Source organism: Esox lucius, chromosome 15 (genome assembly GCF_011004845.1).
Source record: "Esox lucius isolate fEsoLuc1 chromosome 15, fEsoLuc1.pri, whole genome shotgun sequence".
NCBI lineage: Eukaryota > Metazoa > Chordata > Actinopteri > Esociformes > Esocidae > Esox > Esox lucius.
The window spans coordinates 22,789,400-22,815,000 of record NC_047583.1 but is presented as its reverse complement, the minus strand read 5'-3'; the positions used below and the strand labels follow the sequence as shown (position 1 = coordinate 22,815,000).

Sequence of the window (25,601 nt, the reverse complement as noted above, 5' to 3'; positions counted from 1 at the left end):
CCAGACCTGAACCCAATAGAAAATCTTTGGAGGGAGCTGAAAGGCCGTATTGCCCAGCGACAGCCCTGAAACCTGAAAGATCTGGAGAAGGTCTGTATGGAGGAGTGGGCCAAAATCCCTGCTGCAGTGTGTGCAAACCTGGTCAAGAACTACAGGAAATGTATGATCTCTGTGATTGCAAACAAAGGTTTCTGTACCAAATATTAAGTTCTGCTTTTCTGATGTATCAAATACTTATGTCATGCAATAAAATGCAAATTAATTACTTAAAAATCATACAATGTGATTTTCTGGATCATTGTTTTAGATTCCGTCACTCACAGTTGAAGAGTACCTATGATAAGACTTGCAGACTTCTACATGCTTTGTAGGTGTGAAAACCTGCAAAATTGGCAGTGTATCAAATACTTGTTCTCCCCAGGAAACACAGGCATGGCTTCATTGTTTAAGGGGTGGGGGAGAGGCTGATGAAGGCTAAATAAATGAATGCTGCTCAAGAGCCTTGGTGTGCCAACCCCAATCTAAGACCAACGTGTAAAGTGTTTTCATAAAAATGACCGTGATGAGATGAGAGAGATGTCACTCACTGCAGCGTTGCTACAAATAGTAGGTAGAGCTAATATTCAGTACTCAGCAAAGTCCAAAAAATAAAAAAAAGATAAAGTTAATTAATCATTGACAATCATTGAACGTTCTGCCCTCTTTAATTGAACGCACAGATTCTGATCTCTTTCTTTCTCACTATGTTTTGCTCTCTACCTCTTTTCTCTTCCTCACTATCTGTTACGCTGAGAATACCTTTCACTCCAAAGATAATTTCCAGAATGGCTGGTCTCATATTGGTTCTCTCTATCACATCGAGTTGCCACAGCAACACAAGTCTCTTTCGCATAAATACCATTTATTTTAATTCACATTTGCCAACACGTGGGATGTAGCCATACCTGTTATGGACACCGTGCATGTAGATTCATTATTGGCTTTGATATTTTCATAGCAATGAGTACACTCTCTGACTAATTCACTTTGAAATGGTCCAGACTTTGTGGAGTTCGAATCAGAACCAAGCTAAATACCGGACAATGAGAGAAAGATGATTGTACAAATCAGCGGCAAACCGAGTAAAACAACTTGAAAAATCAATAACTTATGAATCCATTGGGATGTTTACTAAGGGAATATAAAAGGTAGCTGAATTTAACATTATAGTCCAGCAGGTGTATACAAATTATATCATGGACACAGGGGTCTTTGAAATGTACAGTGTACTGTATGTAGTTAAGTGTACTTGTTAAAACAAATGTTTTTTGTGTGTTTTTGGAACAATCTGTTATTCAAAACCATCATGTATGGCAAAAGTCTGCATCTGCTCGAACATTATTCTTGCAATATACTGTGCTATTGCTCCCCAGAGGGCAGTCTCTGAAGCCTATGCCTCCATTAGGGGTATAAATGGGTTGTATACGGTAGTCTCCCTTGAGGAGCTGCTCGTTGTTCAGCGACACTATCTGGAAGCTGGTCTCAGTCATTTCCAGTATTGAGTTATCCTTTTTGGTCCCTGCCTCGCAGTAGTCGTCTTTTCTCCTGCCCTTGTTGTATTTCCACTTGGTCGAGGACGACCTGTCCTTCTTGTGCGTGTGCCAGCAGAATATGCTGAGGAGAAGCAGTAAGACAACAACCACGGCCCCTCCGACGAGGCCAGCATAGAGGTATGGGGAGCTGAGATCCGGCTGGGTAGCCTGCTCTGGCCCCGACAGACCTTTATTACTATCCGGACCGTAGGAGAGCGGTTTAGTCACGGCCTCTGAACACACTGTGTCATCCTTGGGCCTATAGTTATTGAATGCATCTAGGGGTATGACACAGATCCGGTAGGTAGATTTGGGCTGGAGGTTGACCAGCCGTATGCCCCGGTGCTCCCCTCCCACCATCCTCTCCCGGACCGTGTCGCCTGACAGGCTCGGACCCATCTTGGCCCAGGTGACCTTGTAGGCTGTGACAGGGAACGAGGCCATCCAGCTGACATGGATGGCTGAATCGTTGAGTATGGTGAACTTGATCTTCAGGGTCTCGCGCTTGGGGTCCAGGGGCGGCAGGTTAGTCCTCTGTCCCCCGTCCCTGGGAGGGGAGTAGGGAAGAAGAGTGGGGTGACGTGTGGGTGAGGAGGGAAACCTGGATGGGGAAGCGAGGGACCTTGTGTCTGGGGAGGAGTCCGTGATGAAAGGAGGGGAGCGGGAGGGGAAGGTGAGACCCGGCGAGGTGGGGGGTGGGTGGGGGGTCGGGGAGGCAGCCTCAGTGCTGCAAGGACACTGGATCAGCTCGGTGTTCAGCTCTCTGATTACCATGCCCCGGACCGTCTCGGGCTTCTGGCACATGAAGCCACGCACGTTGAGGGAGGTTGGCAGAGACTTTAACCACAGTATGACCCATTTAATGCTGCAGTCACACAGCCAAAGGTTGTTCCGAACAGTGAGCTGTCTGAGGCTGACGAGACCGTCAAAGACCCCCTGTGTTAGGGACTGCAGCTGGTTGTTAGAAATATCCAACCTCTCCAACTTTCTCAGCCCTGCGAAGGCCGTCACAGGGATCTCATTCATCTGATTATCCTGAAAGTTCAGCTTCACCAGAACGTCCCCCGGGAGGAGCGGGGGTGGGTGAGTGAGGGAGTTTCGTGCCAGCGACAGCTCCCGGAGCGTCACCAGGTCCTGAAAGGTTCCAGGGGCCACGCCCTCGTCCGTCAGCAGGTTTCCATCAAGAAGGAGGCGCTCTAACCTTGTCACATTCTTGAACGCCTCCTCTGCAATCACCGCGATGCGGTTCTCGTCCAATCGCAGCTCTTTCAGATCAACTGGTAAACCAATAGGGACACTGCTCAGGTGGTTCTTGGTCAGGAAGAGCATTTTGAGGCTAACGGCCTCCCTGAATGCCCCCTCCTCCACCCCCACCGTGGAGATGGAGTTATCGTCCAGGTGGAGCTCCTCCAGCCACAGCAGCTGGGCCAGGCCGGCCTTGGAGATGGTCTGGATGTTGTTCTCCTGCAGATGGAGAACCCGCACATTCTTGGGCAGGTTGATGGGGAACTCGTCCAGCTGGTTACCATAGAGATAGACAGTCTCGACGGAGGCAACGTGGTGAAGCTCTAAAGGGAAGCCGGCGTTGTTGATCTGGTTGTTGTGGAGGTAAAGAGTCTTATAACCCTCTCCGATCCCTAGAGGCACCGACGTCAGGCTTCTCTCATTGCAGTAAACAAAGGACCTATCACAGCGGCACTCCTCCGGACAGCTGGAGCTGGACGCTCGGGAGAACTGCATGTGCAGGCCCAGCAGTATGGGTATCCACGGCCTGAGGAAAGAGGCCCAGTCTTTACACCACACGCGCGACTGATGTAGCTCCATAATAAACGATGGTTCGGAACCAAAGATTACAAAAAAAAAGACATACACTTCTACCTTTAATGACGACCACCACAGCCGGTAGGGAGTGAAAACATTTCAAAGGAACCGCTAAAATAAAAATATGAAAATCCACCAGAAAAAGGAAAAACAAACTTCTTTAACCAACTGCGGGTGCTTACTTCCCTGATCCAGCTGTAAGCCGTGCTGGAGCTGCAGTAGCAACGGTGCTGTAGAAGGCCTCTGGTGGTAATCCCTCTGTAATTGCCTGTCCTAAGCCTCCCAACACAAGAGCAATGGTCTCATTAAGAAAATGCGCTTTCTTCACCGGCCTCCATCCACGCTCACTTGCTACGGGGACGATCGCAAAGCTCATCACATTCTCCTTCTCAGCCGTTTTCCAGTGGTGCACTGTTAGGGCCAATTTTAAAATGGTCGCTACCAGACAGCCATGTAAGGTACACTCAGGGTTATCATTGAAGATACTCCCCTCCTTCTTCTATTCCTCTCACTATTTCTCCCTTTCTCTTGTTATTTCTCTCTCACGTCACACACGGCTGGGCCCAGACTGATGCTGCCTCCACTGGACTTGACATTTGGATGCAGGGGCCTGTTTTTAAACAGAAATAGAGAACAGTTAGAAGTGTTAGAGAAATCTTTATCTTTAGAATGCACAATTGCCATGTAACTAAACAAAGGAGACTTGCATTTGTATCCCTCAAATACAAAGTGTAGCATTGTAAATTGGAGGGAACAAGCATGCAGTGAATAGCAATAAGTACACACTACCTTCATATTCTTCCCTAGACATATACAACAGCATTGGATGTTATATGAAACAGTGAATGTTGAATCATACTCTAGCTGTAAAATGAATGTATAACTTTAAATTACACTATAATACGATCTGTAAGTACAGTGTACGAAGTATTATAGTGGATCATAGTAACTCATTGTTACAGTGTAAATACATAATGAATGGTATTAATGATGTAACATAAATAGCAATTATATATATATATATATATATATATATATATATATATATATATATATATATATATATATATATATATATATATACATACATACATACATACACCCACACAGTATATCCATATATATTGGAAACAATTCGAAACATAGTTCACATTGTTTTTATACACACTTTTAACTGTTCCTATGTTGAGTTGTGAAGTCAGTGATGCTAAAGAGATCACTGGCTCTGTGGCAATCCAACTTGTGGAGGGCATTGAGGTGTTTAATCTGTCAAATGTTTCAGTGATGGACAGTGCTGTGCTCTATTGCACTCATAGGAAGCTCAACACAGTCCTTCAACAGTAATGATTCAAACACAGAGAGAGAGCAAGTGAGTGAGAGAGAGATGCACGACATGAAGAATGACATTTCATAATACATCTCTCTCTCTCTCCTAACACACATACGGACACCGACACACATGCGCAAATGCACATACTGTACACACATCCACACACAAACACACACACGCACACACACATACATGCACGCACAATCACAGTTTGTTCTGTATAAAAAAAAAATCTATTTCATTTGAAAATAATGTGATTTACATTTGGTACAGCAATTGGACTAAACATGGTTAACCTGGGATTTCAGCTGAGATAAAACTGGAAAAAATTTCTCTGATCAAAGGGAAATTGAGATTGATTCAGGACTAACACTTCTCTGTAGGAAAAGATGCTTTTGGCACAAGGTCACAACATACACAATAAGCCAGTGAAGTTGATAAGTTAAATGCAATTTATGACATTTATTGTTCAAAAACAAAAAGTAGATATCTCAAGTTGAACTTATTCTCTCTATATTCAATATGCAAGCATGTGAGCACTGATGTAAATTTAAATATGAGTGGACAAATTGCAGTTCTATTCTAAAATAAACTTGCACCAATATCTAGGCTGACCATAATGCAATATCACTACTATGCAGCCTGAGGCAGTATCAATATTTAAAGAGATTGAGTGCCAGAGATGACCACATGAATGATAAAACTAGAGAAGTGGGACATGTATTGATTTGACAGGACGCATCTATTTGTCTGCCATTTCCTCAACTGTAAAGTTAAACTGCCAAGACACTGATATGGTGTTATATTTTAACCTTTTACTCTGCCAAGACAGGAGGATCAGAAGCTTTGTGACAAGAAGGTAAGTTGGTTTAACTCTCCATCAGCGATTTCTAGGATAGCCAACACGGATCATCAGCTTCGGACTGGATAAGGGATAACCAAACTGTCTCTATCTCATGTAAAATGCCTAAAAGCTGAAGCTATGGAGCAACAGCGTCTTAAATAGAAGCCTGGGTCAATATTTCATGGCGACCAGTTTAAAGGTTGCTTACAGGTGCCAGCAGCAGGATAGGTAAAGGTTCCTCATTATTACCAATTTGTGATGAATCGCATGCATAACGCTGCGCAAAGACAAGGAAATGGAGACACGGGTGCCAATGTATGTAACGTCTGAAACGGCTACATTACTCTGCCTTATTCAAATCAAAGGCAAACATTTTTAAATCATTTTGGTGAAAATATGCGGTCAGTGTTAGAAATTAGCTTGTTTTCCATGTTGAAAAAAAATATTGTGTGTAAAACTGTGCATAAATACAAATCAGTTATTTTTTAGTATACAAATGTGTAATGTCTGAAATTGGCCTGAACAATACAGAACAATAGCTTATCTGTAAAACATCCTTAAAATTAAACCAATTATATTTAGAAGTTAATTATATATCTATAACTACAACTAAACATAACTATAACTATACGTGTATATATATATATATATATATATATATATATATATATATATATATGCGTGTGCGTGTGTGTTTGTGTGCGCGTGTGCGTGTGTGTGTGTGTGTGTGTGTGTGTGTGTGTGTGTGTGTGTGTGTGTGTGTGTGTGTGTGTGTGTGTGTGTGTGTAAACACAATATCGCAATGTTGTCAAGTTGACAGCTGGTGGTATTTCATAATGCATATCACTGTGAGCGATAAATATAGGTTTAAGGCCACCAATAAGAAAGGCAATGGTACAACAAAGTAAGTCATTTCACTTCACCTTTTCTAGGGAGGCTGAAAGTCCTTTTATTGTATATCCACGAAGCATGGTAAACTATCCCTGGTCCGTTTACCCCAGGAAATGAAACCCAGCGCAGGCGTTTACACTTTCAGTCTATGCCGCGATTCCACGTCTCGACCGGTGTACTCCGTGGTCCTAGCGGGTCTGCCCGTGTCCCCAGAGGCGGTTGGTGTGGCAGAGGGCATGCTGGCCACTTAGGTCCGGACAACGATTCAGCTCATCAGCGATATGCGGCACTGTGTACTCCGTCGGCGATGCCCCAGCAGCAGTCTATCACCTCGGTTCAGAGGAGAACCTAGTTCCGTGCTGCCTTAAAAAAGATTAAAGGATAACATTAGGCGAAGAGCGGGGGACTTTTGGCTCCCACCCCTTCGTGTACACCCGAAGGCAGCGGTTGTGCGCAGTTCCCAAGAAAGCGGTCCGATCTACCAGCCATAATGACTAACATCGGATTGTTTATTGCAAATGCAAGAATTTCTTTTCCCTCTTGGAACCACTGGAAAACGTTTACTCTAATGAATTCAACTGATAGCGATCCGTCCCCACTGCCACCGCGCTCTCTCGCTCTTTTTCTCTCAGAGCGCTTGCACTCCATCTCTCTCTCTCTCTCGAGAACACACGCGGGCGCGCACATACACAGACTCACAAAACTACGGTTTCTAACCCTGTCCCTCCCATCTCAGAATGAATAGCTGTCCAAGACTAGAGGCATCACTGCCTGGCTTTGGATCACGTTGATCGGACATAATGGACTATGCATGCTACCAGATGCTTATTTTCAATGGTGGATACTTTTGGGCCACGTTTGTGGCAACAGCGTATGAACTTTGCATCTACATATACGTACGGATGTTGTACGTCTTTAAATGCACTTTCTGGTTAATTCTAATAATGTGTGTCTTTGGAACCCGGATATGATTGCAACTTGTTAACGAAGAATCAGAATAGTGCCATCAACTGCTCTTTTCGCGCGTCTGTGCATGACTGTTCCCTTGTGCGCGATCATCGCCCCGCAGAATCACGGTCGGAAGACGCGCACAGGATTCGGATGGAAGAGTATTATGATTTATTCAGATGTAAATGTCAAGCATGAGACTAAATAGAGATATGCGGATTAGCAAACGAGATTAGTCTACAGTTTTAATATTTTCTTAACGGTCACCTGAGCCCAATTCTAAATGGTCAGATGAGAACTAGAGAGGGGCTTCTGCAGGCTCCGACACATACACAGGCTTGTTTTACCGTGCTTGTAACTTTTTTGTGACTGAAATGTATTCCCAACATTAATTCTAACTTTACTCCAAAACCCCTAAAAACATACGCCATCATGTTTACTATTAATAGTTCTGTTAGTATTAGCAGTGGAGAACCGTGGTTGCTGGACATAGGCCTTCTTTGATGGAAACTATCCTCTATATCATTGTATCAACTGAATGATCCAGAAAGATCACAATCATAGCATCACTCATTTACTCCATGCACCCGAAATATAATCTAACTATAAATGCAAAGGAATCAACTGGATAACATTTTAAATGAATCAAAAAGGCCTGAGCCCGAATATGAGCGCAGTGGATCTGGTGTGAGACGCGCGTAATTTGGTTAGACTGCAAAGCGGTTTATAATGTTTGCTTCATAACCCTTCTACAATTCTGTAAATGTTCAGGTTATTTTCAGATTGCCTACTACAAAAGCAAATAGTATCATACATAATTACAGAATGAGATGTAAAATTTTGTTTAAAAAAGAATTATGGAGCGAATACAGAGAGAGCATGAAATTATTTAGGACAGAGCGGGAAAATGAATATTGCGCGCCCGAAAGGAGCGCTCAGTAAATGATGAGTGGGAGTGTTTAACTTTGCTTACATACTGCCCTGTATTTGGGCAGCAAGACAATAGTATCCTACCGGCTTAGAATAATGTGAATGCAGCAACACTAAGACAGCACTGACCAAGCTATGGTACACCTGCCCTTACATAACCATAACAATCATGGACACAAATGATGTGACAGCTGGAGTCCCTGAGAAACAGTGACAACATACACTCCATGTATGCTAGGCACATGTTATGAGACTGATCTACCAGGAAAAACGACATAGCAAGCATTCCTTCTATTCACTGGATGTAATAAGCCAGTAAGCCCCAATCATAACAATAGATACAAAACACATGTCCAGGTAGAAATGTAATCTACTGTTTTATTTCACATTACAAAAATCTAATTCAACACAACATTTGAATGCAACACTATCACACTTTCCTGCTATTTGGATGGACAACAGCAAGCGACCTGCAAAAAAGCTGTGGCACCAGAGAACTGGCTACCGACCCTACTAGGGAGTTGTTCCTTGGCGATGTGCATCAATTTATTGTTGGTGATTGCTATTTGTAGTTTTAGGCTGGATATCTGTGTATGCACATTGAGACAACTGCTGATGAGATGGCTTCATGAGAAATATTTTATTTATAATTAAAAAAAAATAGCCAACACCATTGTTGATATAATTGCTGTCAAACAACAACAAGGAAAATGCAATCGGTTAGTTCCAAGGCATTATCGACGTGCATGTAACTATTTTGGAAAATGCCACTATGTTCAGTCTGAATATATCAGCAGTTCTATTACATTCAATATCAACCACAGTGCTAATGGTCCTTAATGATTCGCGATTGAGTTATGTGTAGTACTGTTCATTGGAAACCAGCGCTATGGGCAGTTACAATCATATTCACATTCAAATAGAGTAGCATTTGCAATGGCGTTGTGGTTGAGGATGGTTTTAGAAAGCGTCTTTCAGTCTGATTGTTGCAAGTTCGACTCCTGCAAGGGGTCAAATATCTTTTTTTGGGGGGGGATTGTGTGGTTTAGAAAGTCGTTTTATATATTTTTTTGTCTAGCCTTACCCTTAACCTTCTTCCTCACCCTATCCTCCTAGGGATACCGAACCTTAACCTAGTTAAACTTAACTGTTAATGGTAAATGTTATTCGTAACAAGGTGTTTTTCATTTTGAATCGATTAACGACCAACATAATAGCGAAATATTTAGTAGCAACGTAATAACGAGTCAATAAGTACCAAATATGCACCGATGATAGGCCCTATGTTAATCGCTAACGTAACTGAACCGACTTATGTTTATACAGAACCAAATCACTGTTTACAAATGAATTCCATACTAACTTAATTCCTGAGAGGTACGTTCGTTAGCTCCGGTGAGGTAGTGGGGCTTCTAGAAATCCTAAAGTGTAATTTGCCCTCTTCAAAGCAGTCCCATTAATTGGCAGTAAACGTTTGAGTGGTGGATTTTATTTGCATTCCAAAATCCTGCTCTAATGCCGTTGAATGGCTAAGGCATAGCCAATACTAGCCAATACAAGAGACCACCAAAGAAAAAGTCTCATTGGGTATACTTTTCTGTTACGTATTTACCCTTTTTTATTCCAACTCAAATTGAATAAATTGATATAGAAGACAATTGAAATGTAAAAGATAAAATCAAAACAAATCAAAACATGTATTTGTTTTATTCCTTATGTCTTCTCTGAATACATTGGAGGCTCTGACAGTTCCCCACTGATTATAAGTATTATTGAAATATTAGTTCTTCAGTATTTCCCAAGATGTAGCCTACCATAATTCCCCATTTATAACCCGCACATTTTTATAAACCGCACCATACATTTTATAGCTTTATGTGTATAAAAATCCGATTAGGCTATTAACCGCACCCATATATAAACCGCATTTCCCCAGAAAATAATGACTCCTACATACATTGTACATTAATATTAAACATCCATCATAGCGAGATAATTTGGTGAAGAATAAAATATGTTTCAACTTCAATTGTATCATATTTGCTATATAAGTTTCTGAGACCATGTCTTCAAGCAATCATCAGTGAAACAATTCGCGGTGGAAAAGGTTTTAAAAATGTAAAATTGTGTATTAGCTCATTTCTTAACCACTGTGGTTGAAAATGTTATCAAAATCCGTAAGCCGCGGCTATTCGAGTAATTTCGAGTTTCTAATTTAGCCCTTTCAGTCACCCTGCTTATCCTCCCCAAGACATAGAAGAAACTATGGGCCTATTCTTACTTCAGTTCCAACAACGTGAACATCCTCTTCATCACTACAAAGACTATATAATTTGTCTGCATTAGAAAGATCTTTGGATAAGGCAATCAAACAGCAATTTCAATGGCAAATACAAGGCCCCCTGGTCAAGTTGTGTCTGCTAAATTAATGAAACGTGTAGTGTCTGCTAAATAAGTGAAATGTAGGTCTGGTTATAAATGTGATAATTTTTCTTTTTTATCCATACATTTCACTGACATAGCACTATAAAACATATAGGGCTGGTTTCGCAGACATGGATTAAGCTTAGTCTAGGACTAAAACAATTGAACAATTTATTTTTTTGTCCAAGACTAGGCTTAATCCGTGTTTCCGAAACCGGCTCATAGCCATTTAGTTTAAAAAAAAAAAAAAAACGTTTTTAACATACATGAAGCAGTTATTTCTCTTGAACTTGATGCTTCTTTACCACCCGAATTTATATTTCCACTCGGCCCTGTCTGGAAAGAGTGCCATTTTGTATTTGTTACTGCTCTCAACACAGATAAATTGACATGATGTCAAATTTTAGAGAAGGGGTTTTAATGGCTAGGGTATATCATATGTATTACCACTGCAAAAGATTGATTTACCTGATCAGTTCGAGATTATTAGTATGACACATACACACACACACACACACACACACACACACACACACACAGACACACACAACATGACACGCAGGCCTTTTGCTTGTCAAAATCATAATTAGTATTATGTGCCTCTTTGTGACATTTTCTGGGGCTTCAACTGCCAAACACCACATCTGCTCTCTCTCTCTCTGTCTCTCTTCGCTCTCTTTTTGAGCACTTTGTTAATTAAAAATCTAAAAATGGCGATTGGTAATTACTATTAATGAGATGATGGACCATATCAAGTCCTCACTGACAATAAGTTACTTATAATAGTTTGTATTTATTATATGATTATGCAGCCTACAGAATAAAAGCTTTATTAAGAATGGAGGCTGCTGCTAAATGTACAAATGTCTTGGTGCTAAACACAGTGTCTAATATTCACACCGTTGTCTGATAGGCCTGTTACATAATCTCTAATTCAGTAGAAATATCAAGTATGCTAAAGAATTACTATTGTCTTTGTATGTGTACCACAACATCAAATGGAATTGTCAAGCTAGAATAAGCCAATATTGCACAACTTATTTGAGAGACTAGAGTATTTGATGTTGTAAAGGTGGACCTTTAAGTGAACTTTGAAATTAAAGTTAGTGGATCATTTATCGGCTATGCTGTGAGGCAGGTGTTGCAAGTTCATATGCTATATGAAGGTGGCAGTAGTGTACAAGATTGTACCCCTTCTGGAGAGAGAGGGAAAGTCATGGTATATCACCAGGGTCGGCCATAGCCACAGATGAGAGGAACTTTTATGTTTTAAAGATCTGTTTCTACACATTTTGCTATTGGGCTTAAAGACATTCTAATTTATTTTAAAATGTCATGAAATTCTATATATTTTGCCATAGGACATTGAGAAAAAGTTAACATTTTCACAGAAAATGTCCTGCTATACTATATATGTTGCTAATGTGTAGAGAGACATGTTGTCATTTCAAAGTACATTTTATGCAATTGTACACATTTTAACATAACTTATGCCATGGTAATACAGCATCTAACCAACTCAATTGGGCCCCCTAGAGGCCAGGTACCTGGGCACATGCCATGGTGCTCAGCCATGGTTCATACACATCTAGAAAATGTCAATAAACATTCATCAACACATTTACCCCCAAGAACATATAACTGTAATAATCATCGTCATAATAAATCACAATAATATATTGTACTGTATATACAAATATTGGCAGCTGTCTTTTTGGCTTATGCAATGGGCTGTAAGCCATACATGAAAAGAATGAAAAACACTCAACCTTGTGGATACAGATATTCCCTTTCACCTTCATAGATACAGATATTCCCTCTGACCCACGTAGATTTAGATACACAAACCTTGTAGATATAGATATTCGCTTTGACCCTTGTAAATATAGATACTCCCTTCAACACTGAACAGTTTTGCCGTGTCTGTAAAATGTCCTTATTGTTGTGACCCTGCAAGTACATGGTGCTATGCCTCTAATCATCAGGAGATAAATACATAGTTTTCAAGAAAATATATACATCTGCTATACTAGTAAAATAGTTCCAGGTTTTACTTAATGAAGCATGACGTTATTACTTTTTTATATCACATATTCTGACATAAAACCAAATGATTAATGATTGCTATATGAGCAGCAATATAGCCTTTACTGTCTCATGTGTTCCCTTCTTCTAATCCATCCAAGTCAATGTGTGTAAGTTGTGAAGAGGACATATTGCTCTGTCTGATGACAGTTACCACGATGAATGCTTTCCTGTGCATTTCCCTTTCACCTATTTATCTGTTACTCCACACAGACACACAGACAAACACACACACGCACAAACACGCACACCGGCCCACACTAGACAGCCATAACAGTTCATCAGACCCCTCAAAAGGAGAAACCACAAACGTGTTTGTCATTCCAGGGGAGAAGAAGAGAAAGGGTGGCAGTGTTCAATCAGACGCTGATTCATTTAATCAGCCCGTTTGCTGGGTCGGAGGCAAATTGTGAGGCTAAGAAAAGCTCTGGGTCCAACAGACTGTGAGCTGTGGTGGACCGGCAACACATGGATGTGGCTTGGTAACGTGTCAAGCTGTGAAAACACAGACTGGTAACAGAGAGACTCCTGTAAGTGGCCCAACCATTGACAGACAGACCAATGAGTTAAGGACAGCGAGGGTCAATGAGGAAAGAGAAGAGTTCTCTCTCTAGCTTTCTCTCTCTCTGGCTCTTTCTCTTTAGCCCTCTTTCTTTCTCTGGATTTCTTTCCTTCTTTCTCTCTCTCTCGCTCTTCTAGCCATAGCTGTCTCACTGTTTCTCCTCCTCTAGAGAGACACCTCTGTTGTTAGAGCAAGACACCATACCAGGGTTTTGTGGTTGATTTCCCAAAGGGGGTCAGTAAAAAAAACTATATACTCTCTACTGTAAGTTGCTCTGGATAGGAGTGTCACCTAAATTACTTCATATTTAAATGTTTTTCTTCACCCTACAAATCACCCCTGTTTTCTACTTTTCTTTTTATATTGTCCTAAACACTGTTAGCCCACTCTTTCAAACTGACCCCCTCCATACAGCACATCAACGTTCACGTCTGTGTTGCTCAACAAGTTTTCATTTTCTCCAACTCATTATGTCTTTTTCCTTTCTTCAAATCTCTATCTCCCTGCTTCTTTATCTTTGCAACTCTCTCCATGAAAGTTGCCTGTATCTCCTCCTCATACTTTGTCTTTCAGATCGAGTCTAATTGGGCTATTCCACTCGTTTTACATCATCAATCCTTTGTAGTTCGGCCAGTGTATTTTTTCTCTCCTTTGCTGACCATTACCATTATTTATCTGACCTGTTTTGACATCTTCAGAGGAGCTTCCCATAGGAGCTATCTTCCTAATCCTCAGTCTCAGATCATTGCTGCTTTTCAAATTACTATTGTAGTGCATTACTTTTGAATATCTGTCTGACGTCAAAAGTGGCGCACTACTAAAAGAACGGGGGTGTTCTTTGGGACACGTCTGTCTCTAGCCTGAACACAGGAGGTCGTTCAGAACAAAAAGCATGTCTGAACAGATACAACCCCTACTGCTAGTAATGGAATGAGTAGTAAGCTTGAGTTATAAATCCCAGGGAAACCATTATACGGTCCAGTTTACCGACATCACCCCCAGGCAGGCCCACAGGCATCCATGTAATAGAAACTACCCCGCTTGCTTAGCCCAATCTAATTCCCCATTTTCTTTGGACAGTTATGGCACAATGTATGATAAAAACAAGACCAAGTGCTATAGCCGTTGATAAGCACTGAACACACAGTTTTGGTGGCAGTTTGTGACACTTGTGCCATGTCACCTCAATGAAGGTTGAGTAAACAGATCCATAGCTTCAAGCTATGACTCACTCAATCAAAACTCTGACCTTCCCTCTAGTCTTTCTCTCCAACCTTACTCCCTCATCTTCCACCCTCTTCACCTTCAAATCACTCTCCCAACCCTGAACCCCTTTCCGTTCTTCTCTGTCCGACCCCACCACTTAAACCTCTACCTCCTTCTCTCTGCATTCCTCCTCATGCCTTCTTCTTTGTGCCCTGGGCTGTCTGCATCAGTGTAAACCCAGCCTGTAGGGGCTGACCAGATGGTTAGGGCCAGGAGAAGGCTTCACTCCACTGACTTACGGGCTTTGGATGGGCTCTCTCGCCTGGAGGACCAAGCTGAAGGCAGGGCTGGGGTGTCCCTCGCTTGATCTCAGCCACACACCGCCTGGCTGCACATACCTGCTGGTACCAGCTGCCTGCTAGACATAGCTGGTTACACTTAACCCTCAGAGAGGAGAGAAGTGAGAGAAAGTTATAGGTGGAGCCCAGGCTGGATCCAAACTGTTTGACTAAAGGTTTCCGAAGCTTCTGTGAATGAATGGATGACAATCTGCACAGAATATTTATACCGGTTTTCAGGTACCATGCAAAATTTGCCTATCAATGATTTGTCCTCAATAAGTTTCAATGGGATAGGCTATGTGTTTATAACTGATATACAATATGAAAGATGTAGGCTACACTCTGGAAATTGTAGAGCTAAACAGGTGTTAACGAATTGTAGCATAGCCTGTCTGTGTATTTGGCATAGTTTTGGCCACATTTTGTGTTATAACAACATTATACAATGCTATTCTATTTAATTACTTATAATATTTCTTACAGACACAGATTTAGATTTGATTTCGCTTCCGTAAAACAAGCATTGTAGGCTGGGTGGACTGTTCTGTAGAGACATTAAGACCTATAGTCAAGGAAAAGTGTAAGCTGTTGGATCTACAAAAGGAGAGAACCTTGTTATTGGTGTGGATCACAATGGCGGCTTTCTAGATGGCTCTCACGTACTTTGCATTGAGTGTATCAGCAGTGAATCGTGTGCCTCACACAGAATGGTATTTCGTTGCCAAAGAGCACTCCCTCGTGTTCCTTCGTTCCATAAAAAATAAGAGAACAGTTGCTCATCCCATAATTACACGGTTCCAAAATGTCAGTTGGTAGATTTTTCAACTTGTGTTGTCACTGTGGCTGTCTTTCTCCATGATCCAGTCTGATTCATACAATTGACTGATTCTATTTCAAGCCAAGTCCCAACTGGCACCCTATTCCCTGTTGTCCACTACTGGCCCATTGGGTTTTAGTCGGAACTAGAGAGGGAAAAGAGGGACATTTGGGAGGAAGCCCTCAAGATTTTTGATTCCATCCAACTGTTAAAACTCAGCTGTCTTTCCATCTCGCTTTCTTCTTTCATCTCTATAGCTCAACGAAATGTGTAACTCATCAGAAGCAGGTAAAAAGTGGTAAAAGGACCACCTGCTGGTTTGTAAGTAGCCATTTTTTCCCCACATGTCATCAGTGGAGGAAAAGCCTGCTCAGTTCGCGGTGTCCATCTTGGCAGTTGGAAGAATGGCTTGTTTCGGTTTGTGTTCTGACCTCACATCAACCCACTTGTTTTCCAGACCAGCAAGACGGAGAAAAATCAATAAACATGTTGCTGTCCGCTAAGACTTATTCGAAAAAAAATGAATCCCACTTCTGTTGCTGTATACCTCAAGAACATCTAAGATCAACATGACGAAGGATTAACACAGCCTTATGATGATACAGGGTGAACACATGTCAATGCTGATGCCGGATCAACACAGCCAAACAGTGATACAAAATGAACACAGCTTAACGATGATCCAGGATCAAGACAGATGAATGACGATCCAGTTTCAGCACACATGCATGATTATCCAGAATCAGAAAAGACAGTTGACAATCCAGGTGAATGTGAATGCATAATTATGAAGCCTAGTCCTGGACTGGTATTAATCTGTGTCTTCAAAACTGGCTTTATGTGTACATGTGGTGGATTAGGTGTATTAAGAAAGATCCAGGATTAATCTGCACATTCTTCACTGTGGTTCTGCTGCTGTCCAGAACTGTAAACAATAACTAGGCTGGTGAGTGATGGTAATGTGCTGTATTAATAATGAGCAGGACAGCTTTCTGCTCCGATTTCTCACTACAGTAGATAACTCTTCTTCAGGTGGCACAGGGCCGAGCACCAGCGGCTGCCACACTCTCATCCCACATAGAAAACTAATGGGAGCATACCACAGCCAATAAATCACATACGGCTCATATCCTGTTGCACACGTTAACCACAAAACATCTCTAAGTATCAGAGAGATACTTTTCGGTTTCAATTCTAAAGTGTGATTTGGATCAGAGGAAAAATAATATATGTAAGGGAAATGTGAATCAGGAAGCCTTATGTCAGCAACAGTTTTTATATGCGTGTTGCTGTGTTTGTGTGTGTGTGTGTGTGTGTGTGTGTGTTTGCATGCATGCACACTCGCTCAGAATGGGCATCTAGGGTGTGAAATAATTTCTAGCGAGATTTTTAACCGTTGTGTAATTCATGTGTTCCAGGCTGTTCTGGGATCTACCTGGGGTTTAAGTTCATCACATTTTACATTAGATTAATTACAATGGTGTTAGGAAGCTGAAGAGCCAGCACCTGTCCTGTCACAACAATATATCAGCATTAAGAAATCAGCGCACCACAATCATTATTTATCAGGCCCATTAAATGCCCCTAAGGCCTTTCAAAGTACTATAGGAGCTGTGGAGAGAGAAGACTATTTAAATGTGTGTTTTAAGGCTTGTCCCTGGGCCAACTTGCATTGCAAAAAGAAAAATGACTACAGAACAACCTTCATGAAGTGATGATATGCTTCTGTAATGGTTTAGATTAGCTCAATGGTAAAATTAATTTGCAGCTTACAGTGTAAAAATGGTATCAAGGGCAACTAACTGAGATTCAAAATGGCTTCTAGGTAACCTCAATGATACAATGATTTTGGTGTTAAGATTTACACTAGGATAGTGTTGTTAGAAATAGTGTGAAGTACTGTGTGTTGATGCACAGTTGACATTTCAAACATGGGCAGTCCAAGGCCAACAGACAGCAAGCCATACATCAAGACAATCCAGGCCTTTCATATTGAAGTCCAGCCAACAGAAAAATTGACTCATAAATCCAGACCTAGACCATAACAGTCCAATTCTTTACATATGGCCTACTGTATTTCAGTGTAGTGTAGCGGGGGAGGGGACGTTTCAGACATGCATTAGCCATGTTATGGAAACAGGCTATAGGTTGTATCCCAAACTGAACTGTACGGTAGTACACAGGGCAGAATGATAAGGCTGTAAACTACAGCATATAGTGTCTAGGGTGTAATCTGAGATTCAGTCATAGCTCTCCTAGTGTTTGCTCTGAAATTGCATAGAGGAAACATTAGAACCCGCAGTTGGGGTAATCTAGAACTATACATTCCCAGTCAAGGCACATTCCTGGGACGTAATCCCCCCTAGGGGTCAGGGATTGGCCTGTGTCCAGTCCAACTGATAGCTAGGCCTCTTAACAAGAAAGACTTGTCTATAATGAATGGCCTCTTTCTTGTGTCTTTGCATGCGGAGTGGAACATGAAGTTTGGGCTCTCTGACAGCAGGCCTCAAAGGCAGGCAGGCAGTCAGTCACTGACCTGGAGTCCCAGCCATCCTGTCTATCTTCCGTCCCACTCCACATCACCGCGAGCAGCCATGGGCTCTAGGCTCTGGCATATTGTTATTATTATTCCACACGCTGGCAGGAAGCTGGATGACTCAAACAAGTGCAAGTATTGTGTTTAGTCTTCCAGTTGACTAAAGGGGAGGGGGTCGGAGGGGAGCAGTCACATTTCCCGTCAAGGTTGGTCTTTGCCACAGAGGCAGGCAATACCTCAGTGCATGATGGTCGTCTTTCAACATCATCCACTAATGAACTTTCTATATGACAGCATGCAATCACCAACACAGTCAGCCGTGTCTTGGAACATTTTTCTTTCCCTCTCTCTCTTGCTCTCTCTCTCCCTCTGTGAGTCTCTCTTTCTCATTCTCATTCGCCCTGATTTGTTTCCCCCTCTTATTTACTTCTTATTTCATATAGGCTTTTCAAATTCTTCATCCTTCCAAGTCTCAGAGTTATTCAATGTGTTTTCTTATCTAGCTGAATTTGGAATAATCCTGTATATATGTCAACATTTTGTGATCAATGTAATGTATTCCCTATGATCTAACATTTTGATGTAACTTGGTAGAGCAGTCTGCGCACGGCACTACCTCTCTGCTCCCTCATGGAAGGGTTTTGATACGGCCTTGGGTGCCAGTCTCCTGTCAGTGGCTGGAAACACTATCATGTGTGTCATGATCATTTTTAAATGCAGCTGGAAATGTACCATGGTAGGTTTGCCTTGCCTTGTGCATGGTGAAATTGGTTGATTCATGAAAGACAGCATGCCTTTTATTGGGTCTCATTTTCTACATAGAAAATGTATTCAAATTAAAGGTAATCTGAGCATTCTGGCTACAGAAATATTCTGTAATTTATTGTGAACTAGTTTTATGACCACAAAGTTTCCCTAAGCGCAAAACGAGGGAGGAAAATATCCCTGCCAGAGAGTTATTGTTTTTTAAGGTACCTTCTTTGCTGCTCACGAAGTTCTTAAAAGTTCTTAAATTATTTTTTTATGGTACCTAGTTAGTTTTGTTAATGTTATCTGACACTCAGGGTGTGTCAGTGCCTTAATATGTAGACACGCCTGCACAAACTGCATTTGCAGGCAAATCATCAAATCTGCTCAATGAAATTAATGAAGCTGTCTTAGGCAGAGTAGCAAAGTCCTATGCCTACCCAGACCGTCCATCAACAGTGTCTGGAGTCTGGAGGAAAATGCATGTGCAGCAAATAAATGCATTAGCATTAAGGGGAAGATACGCACGGAATACGGCGATCAGATTGGAGCCTCTTCTGAACTCCAAACCAACCACTACACATTTATACACCCAAAGATGATGCTGATACGGAGGCCAACGGTCAGACTCCTAACACATTTTTTTCACACTCCACTCTGAGCGACTTGCAGGCAGTTAAAGGCTCATGGCCCAGGCCCTATTATCAGTATGTCGCGCAGCAGAGCTTTCATCATAATGCCCCGGACGAGCTAGGAGACACATAGCACGTTTCTGTTTTCCAGAACAAGGGTGATGGAGGAAACGTTTCTTTCTCTACCTCTGTACTATTCTCTCTCCGTCTGTCCCCACGCACACGAAAATAATAATAACGTGCGCACATGCACATACAAATGCACGCATACAAATATACGCAAGCGTGCATAAACACATACAGACATAGGCTCATGCTGCCTGTCTATGTGTCTCTCTTCCCTATCCTCACCATCTGTCACTGTGTAACTCTCTCTTTGTACCTCTCTGTCATAAGCAACACAGCGTGTACGCTGCCACTGTACTTCACCATAGTGATGTCTGTGGGCTATTTCACTTAACAATAATACGTTGGCTAACTGGGATGACATTCCCGAAAAGCTTTATTTTACATATTTCTCTTTGAAATACACAGATGAGCCAAAGATTTATGACCACCTGCCTAATATGCTGTTGGCCCTACGCGTGCCGCCAAAACCGTGCCAAGCCGCCAAAGCATGGACTCTACAAGACCTCTGAAGGTGTCCTGTGGTATCTGGCCCCAAGACATTAGCATCAAGTCCTTCAAGTCCTGTAAGTTGCGAGGTGGAGCTGCTGTTTATCAGACTTGTTGGTCCAGCACATCTCACAGATGCTCAATTGGATTGAGATCTGGGGAATTTGCTGAACCATTCCCGAACAATGTGTGCAGTGTGGCAGGGCACATTATCCTGCTGAAAGAGGCCACTGCCATCAGGGAATACCATTGCCATGATGCACCTGGTCTGCAAAAATGTTTAGGTAGGCACGTGTCAAATGTATGTCTACCTGAATGCCCTGACTCAGGGTTTGTAGGAGATACGTAGAAGGAGGTAAACCAAACATCCCGAAAGAGACAGAATTCGCAGTTTTTTTAGTAGTCAATAAAATACATAGACGCAAGGTGTTAAACAGAGGGTGTTGGGCCAGTTTGCGCATGCTGGACAAAACACACACATTTGAAGTTGCGTTCTCCACTTCCCTCTTCATAATTGGATTTAACATTCATAATAACACATTACTCCCGACACCCCCCAAAAAATGCAAATAGGCCTAAATGGATAAGACAGACGATACGTAGACATTAGCATTCTTACGTACTATACCCACAGCAGCCTCTGACGAGACACTGAAATTGCTTTTTACTTTCTATCCTCCACGAGGTGGGCTACGGATTTGCTGCATTTTATTAATCATTTATGCAGCTGTGCTACTGAAATATTGTTATCATATTAACATGTTGCTAATGTTGGTCAACGGTCAATGTTGGAACACAAGGCATGCAGCCTAACTAATGGGCAACAGGCATGCTTGAGCCTACTGACCTAAGTTCATTATTTTGTGCTTTGTGACTTTGAAAAGCTGCCATACATTTTTACTGAGAATTTAATATCAATCAAATTCATCACAGCACAATATTGAGTAGGATCAAAATGACCAGTATTTAATATCTTGTCATCCAGGTTTATGCAAATTGCACCTAAAACATCATCATGATCCATGTCTGTTAACCTTGCAATCTAACCAACACAAGCCATATATTCCTCGGGGTTAATACAACAGAAGTGTCAAGTAGATTCAAGGAGAAGTGCCCAATCATGTAGTCGAATGGGAACACCTCATTCTAACTGAAAGTCCCATCCCAATATTGCATTTGGACTGTGCAGACAAGCAAACAATACATAAACAGATTATTAAATATATGAGTATACAATTCAATATATTAATTAATAATAAGATTTATAAATTAATACAATTTCATAGATAATTCAATATTTAATTAAATCATCATCATTATCATCTATGTTGCCACTGCTAGTCAGTGTTGGAAGACAAGGTAAGCTTCCTAAGAGATGAGTGACAGGCATTAGGTTAGGCATTAGGTTACTCTGCAAACCTGTGACCCAACAGTGGCAGCCTGTCAATAGATGATAACAATATTGTAGCTGCACACCGTACTCGGCAACACACTGGTTTTGGCTGCATAAATAGCAAAAAGCACAGCAAATCAAGCATAGGCATTGTTTTAGCACTGTTGGTCTATCTTGTCAGGGGCTGCTGTCGTTACTACATTTTGTGGTAACAGTACATTTACTGTTCAATGACATAGTTGAATCTAATCTAATGTCGGATTGCTAATGTCTACTTGTCTGCCTGCTACATTAAGGCCTATTTGGGGTTTTGTGTCAGGAGTAAACTGTTGTTTAATGTGAAATACGATTTTAAAGGGGGAAGTGGAGATTGTAACTTGAGATATGTGCTTTGTCCAGCCTGTGTAACATTGCCCAATTCCCTCTGTTTAACACCTTGTGTCTATGTATTTTGCATCTAATTATAAAAAATAAAATAAACATTGCTGTGGCTTATTCTACATCTTTTAGGACGTTGCCTCTAAGACACAGCCTAACTTTTCAAGGCTTACGCCTCCTTGGCTGTTGAGCTATAGAACGATGCTGGCAGCCTGGCACAACCAAGACACACACTTCATGTGATCATGAAAGTAACTCAAAACAGGTCACATTCTAACATTAAATAGTTTTCAAAGTAGCCAAGTTTTGTAGCAATGACTGAAACTCGTGTGCTATTTGATTGACAGCTCGCATCTGATAGTTTGCTCTCAAGTGTCCAGTCACAGTGTTCCAAGCATATAACAGTGCAGTCCAATGAGGGCAGCTCATTCAAATGAAGGGTCCGGCCCCACTGGATGGAAAGTCAATTGCATTTGGATGTGTACACAATGCAAATGCAATGTCCATCCATCCATCTTCCGCTTATCCGGGGCCGGGTCGCGGGGCAGCAGTCTAAGCAGAGATGCCCAGACTTCCCTCTCCCTAGACACTTCCTCTAGCTCTTCCGGGGGGACACTGAGGCGTTCCCAGGCCAGCCGGGAGACATAGTCCCTCCAGCGTGTCCTATGTCTTCCCTGGGTCTTCTCCCGGTGGGACGGGCCCAGAACACCTTCCCGGGAAGGCGTTCAGGAGGCATCCGGAACAGATGCCCAAGCCACCTCAGCTGACCCCTCTCTATGTGGAGGAGCAGCGGCTCTACTCTGAGCTCCTCCCGGGTGACCGAGCTTTTCACCCTATCTGTAAGGGATCGCCCAGCCACCCTGCGGAGAAAGCTCATTTCAGCCGCCTGTATCCAGGATCTTGTCCTTTCGGTCATGACCCAAAGCTCATGACCATAGGTGAGAATAGGAACGTAGATTGACCGGTAAATCGAGAGCTTCGCCTTGCGACTCATGAACCCTCCAGCACCCCGTAGAGGGTATAGAGCTGGTCCAGTGTTCCACGGCCCGGACGAAAACCACACTGTTCCTCCTGAATCAGAGGTTCTACTATCGGCTGTATTCTACTCTCCAGTACCCTGGCATAGACTTTCCCGGGGAGGCTGAGAAGTATGATCCCCCTGTAGTTGGAACACACCCTCCGGTCCCCCTTCTTAAAAGAGGGACCACCACCCCGGTCTGACATCCCAGAGGCACTGTCCCCAACCGCCACGCGATGTTGCACAGGCGTGTCAACCAAGACAGCCCCACAACATCCAGAAACTTGAGGTACTCAGGGCGGATCTCATCCACCCCCGGTGCCTTGCCACCGAGGAGTTTCTTGACTACCTCTGTGACTTCAGCCTGGGTGATGGACGAGTCCACCTCTGAGCCCTCATCCTCTGCTTCCTCAATGGAAGACGTGACAGTGACAGTGACAGTGGGATTGAGGAGATCCTTGAAGTACTCCTTCCACCGCCCAACGACATCCCCAGTTGAGGTCAACAGCTGCCCACCTCTACTGTAAACAGCGTTGGTAGGGCACTGTTTCCCTCTCCTGAGGCGCCGGACGGTTTGCCAGAATCTCTTTGAGGCCAGCCGATAGTCCTTCTACATGGCCTCACCGAACTCCTCCCAGGCCTGAGTTTTTGCCTCCACAACCACCCGGGCTGCAGTCCGCTTGGCCTGCCGGTACCCGTCAGCTGCCTCAGGAGTCCCACAAGCCAACCAGGCCTGATAGGACTCCTTCTTCAGCTTGACGGCATCCCTTACTTCCGGTGTCCACCACCGGGTTTGGGGATTGCCGCCTCGACAGGCACCGGAGACCTTACGGCCACAGCTCCGAGCGGCCGCTTCGACAATGGCGGTGGAGAACATGGTCCACTCGGACTCAATATCTCCAGCCTCCCTCGGGATCCAGTCGAAGCTCTGCCGGAGGTGGGAGTTAAAGATCTCTCTGACAGGAGACTCGTCCAGACGTTCCCAGCAGACCCTTACAGTATGCTTGGGTCTGCCGAGTCTGTCCAGCTTCCTCCCCCGCCATCGGATCCAACTCACCACCAGATGGTGATCAGTTGACAGCTCCGCCCCTCTCTTCACCCGAGTGTCCAAGACATACGGCCGCAGGTCAGATGAAACGACAACAAAGTCGATCATCGACCTACGACCTAGGGTGTCCTGGTGCCACATGCACTGATGGACACCCTTATGCTTGAACATGGTGTTCGTTATGGACAAAATGTTACTAGCACAGAAGTCCAATAACTGAACACCGCTCAGGTTTAGATCAGGGGGGCCGTTCCTCCCAATCACGCCCCTCTAGGTGTCATTGTTGTTGCACACGTGTGCGTTGAAGTCCCCCAGTAGAACGATGGAGTCCCCGGTCGGAGCACTTTCCAGCACCCCTCCCCGAGATTCCAAGAAGGTCGGGTACTCTGCACTGCCGTTCGGCCCGTAGGCACAAACAACAGTGAGAGACCTATCCCCGACCCGTAGGCGCAGGGAAACTACCCTCTCGTTCACCGGGGTAAACTCCAACACATGGCGGCAGAGCTGGGGAGCTATAAGCAAACCCACACCAGCCCGCCGCCTCTCACCATGGGCAACTCCAGAGTGGTGAAGAGTCCATCCTCTCTCAAGGAGTGTGGTTCCAGAGCGCAAGCCGTGCGTAGAGGTGATCCCGACTATCTCTAGTCGGAACCTCTCAAACTCACGCACAATCTCAGGCTCCTTCCCCGCCAGCGAGGTGACGTTCCACGTCCCTAGAGCTAGTTTCCGTGTCCAGGGATCGGGTTGTCGAGGCCCCCGCCTTCGACTGCCACCCGATCCTCTACGCACCGACCCCTTATGGTCCCTCCTGCAGGTGGTGAGCCCACGGGAAGGCCCCCACGTCTGACCTGTCGCCTAGGACCTGTTTGCCTTGGGAGACCCTACCAGGGGCATATAGCCCCAAACAACATAGCTCCTAGGGTCACCCGGGTACTCAAACCCCTCCACCACGTTAAGGTGGCAGTTCTTGGAGGAGGCAAATGCAATGTGTATTTATTAATTTATAAATTGAATTATTTATATATTTCTTTAATATTATGGCACATTTACATGGCATGTCAATAAATAATTTTGCTAGAGTATATTTACATGTAACATGTTCATTGGCTTGAAAAAGCAGGTAGCGTTACTCCTGAATCTGTCTCTACTGAAAACATGTACTATGTTAGGAAAACAACTGTGATATGCGTACAGTTTCTTTGTTTTCCAAGTCAATATTTTTTAATCAAAATGTATTTTCTGTCTTCTTTTTTGTAGGACATGAAATGACCTCTCATGCTGAGTCAAATGTGTTACTCTGTCAAAATGTTGACTTTTACAAGGTCGTATTTTTATAGTCCACTTTGGGACAATGGGAATGTGTACACTGCACACACAGAGAGCTGGCCTGTGTTTAGCTAGTTAGCTCATTTCTGTGAGTGTACATTACCTGTACATAAAATGGCTGCCGTTGACCCCCTCGTT

General features: G+C 43.1%; 1 protein-coding gene across 1 annotated transcript; it reads right to left on the bottom strand.

Moving 5' to 3' along the window:
* Positions 1-354: 354 nt before the first annotated feature.
* si:dkey-87k14.1 (leucine-rich repeat transmembrane protein FLRT2) lies at positions 355-3,663 on the bottom strand. Its single transcript, XM_010904944.5, has one exon. The coding sequence runs from the start codon at positions 3,393-3,395 to the stop codon at positions 1,344-1,346; it is 2,052 nt and encodes a 683-aa protein (XP_010903246.5). The 5' UTR covers positions 3,396-3,663; the 3' UTR covers positions 355-1,343.
* Between the last annotated feature and the right edge of the window lie 21,938 nt (positions 3,664-25,601).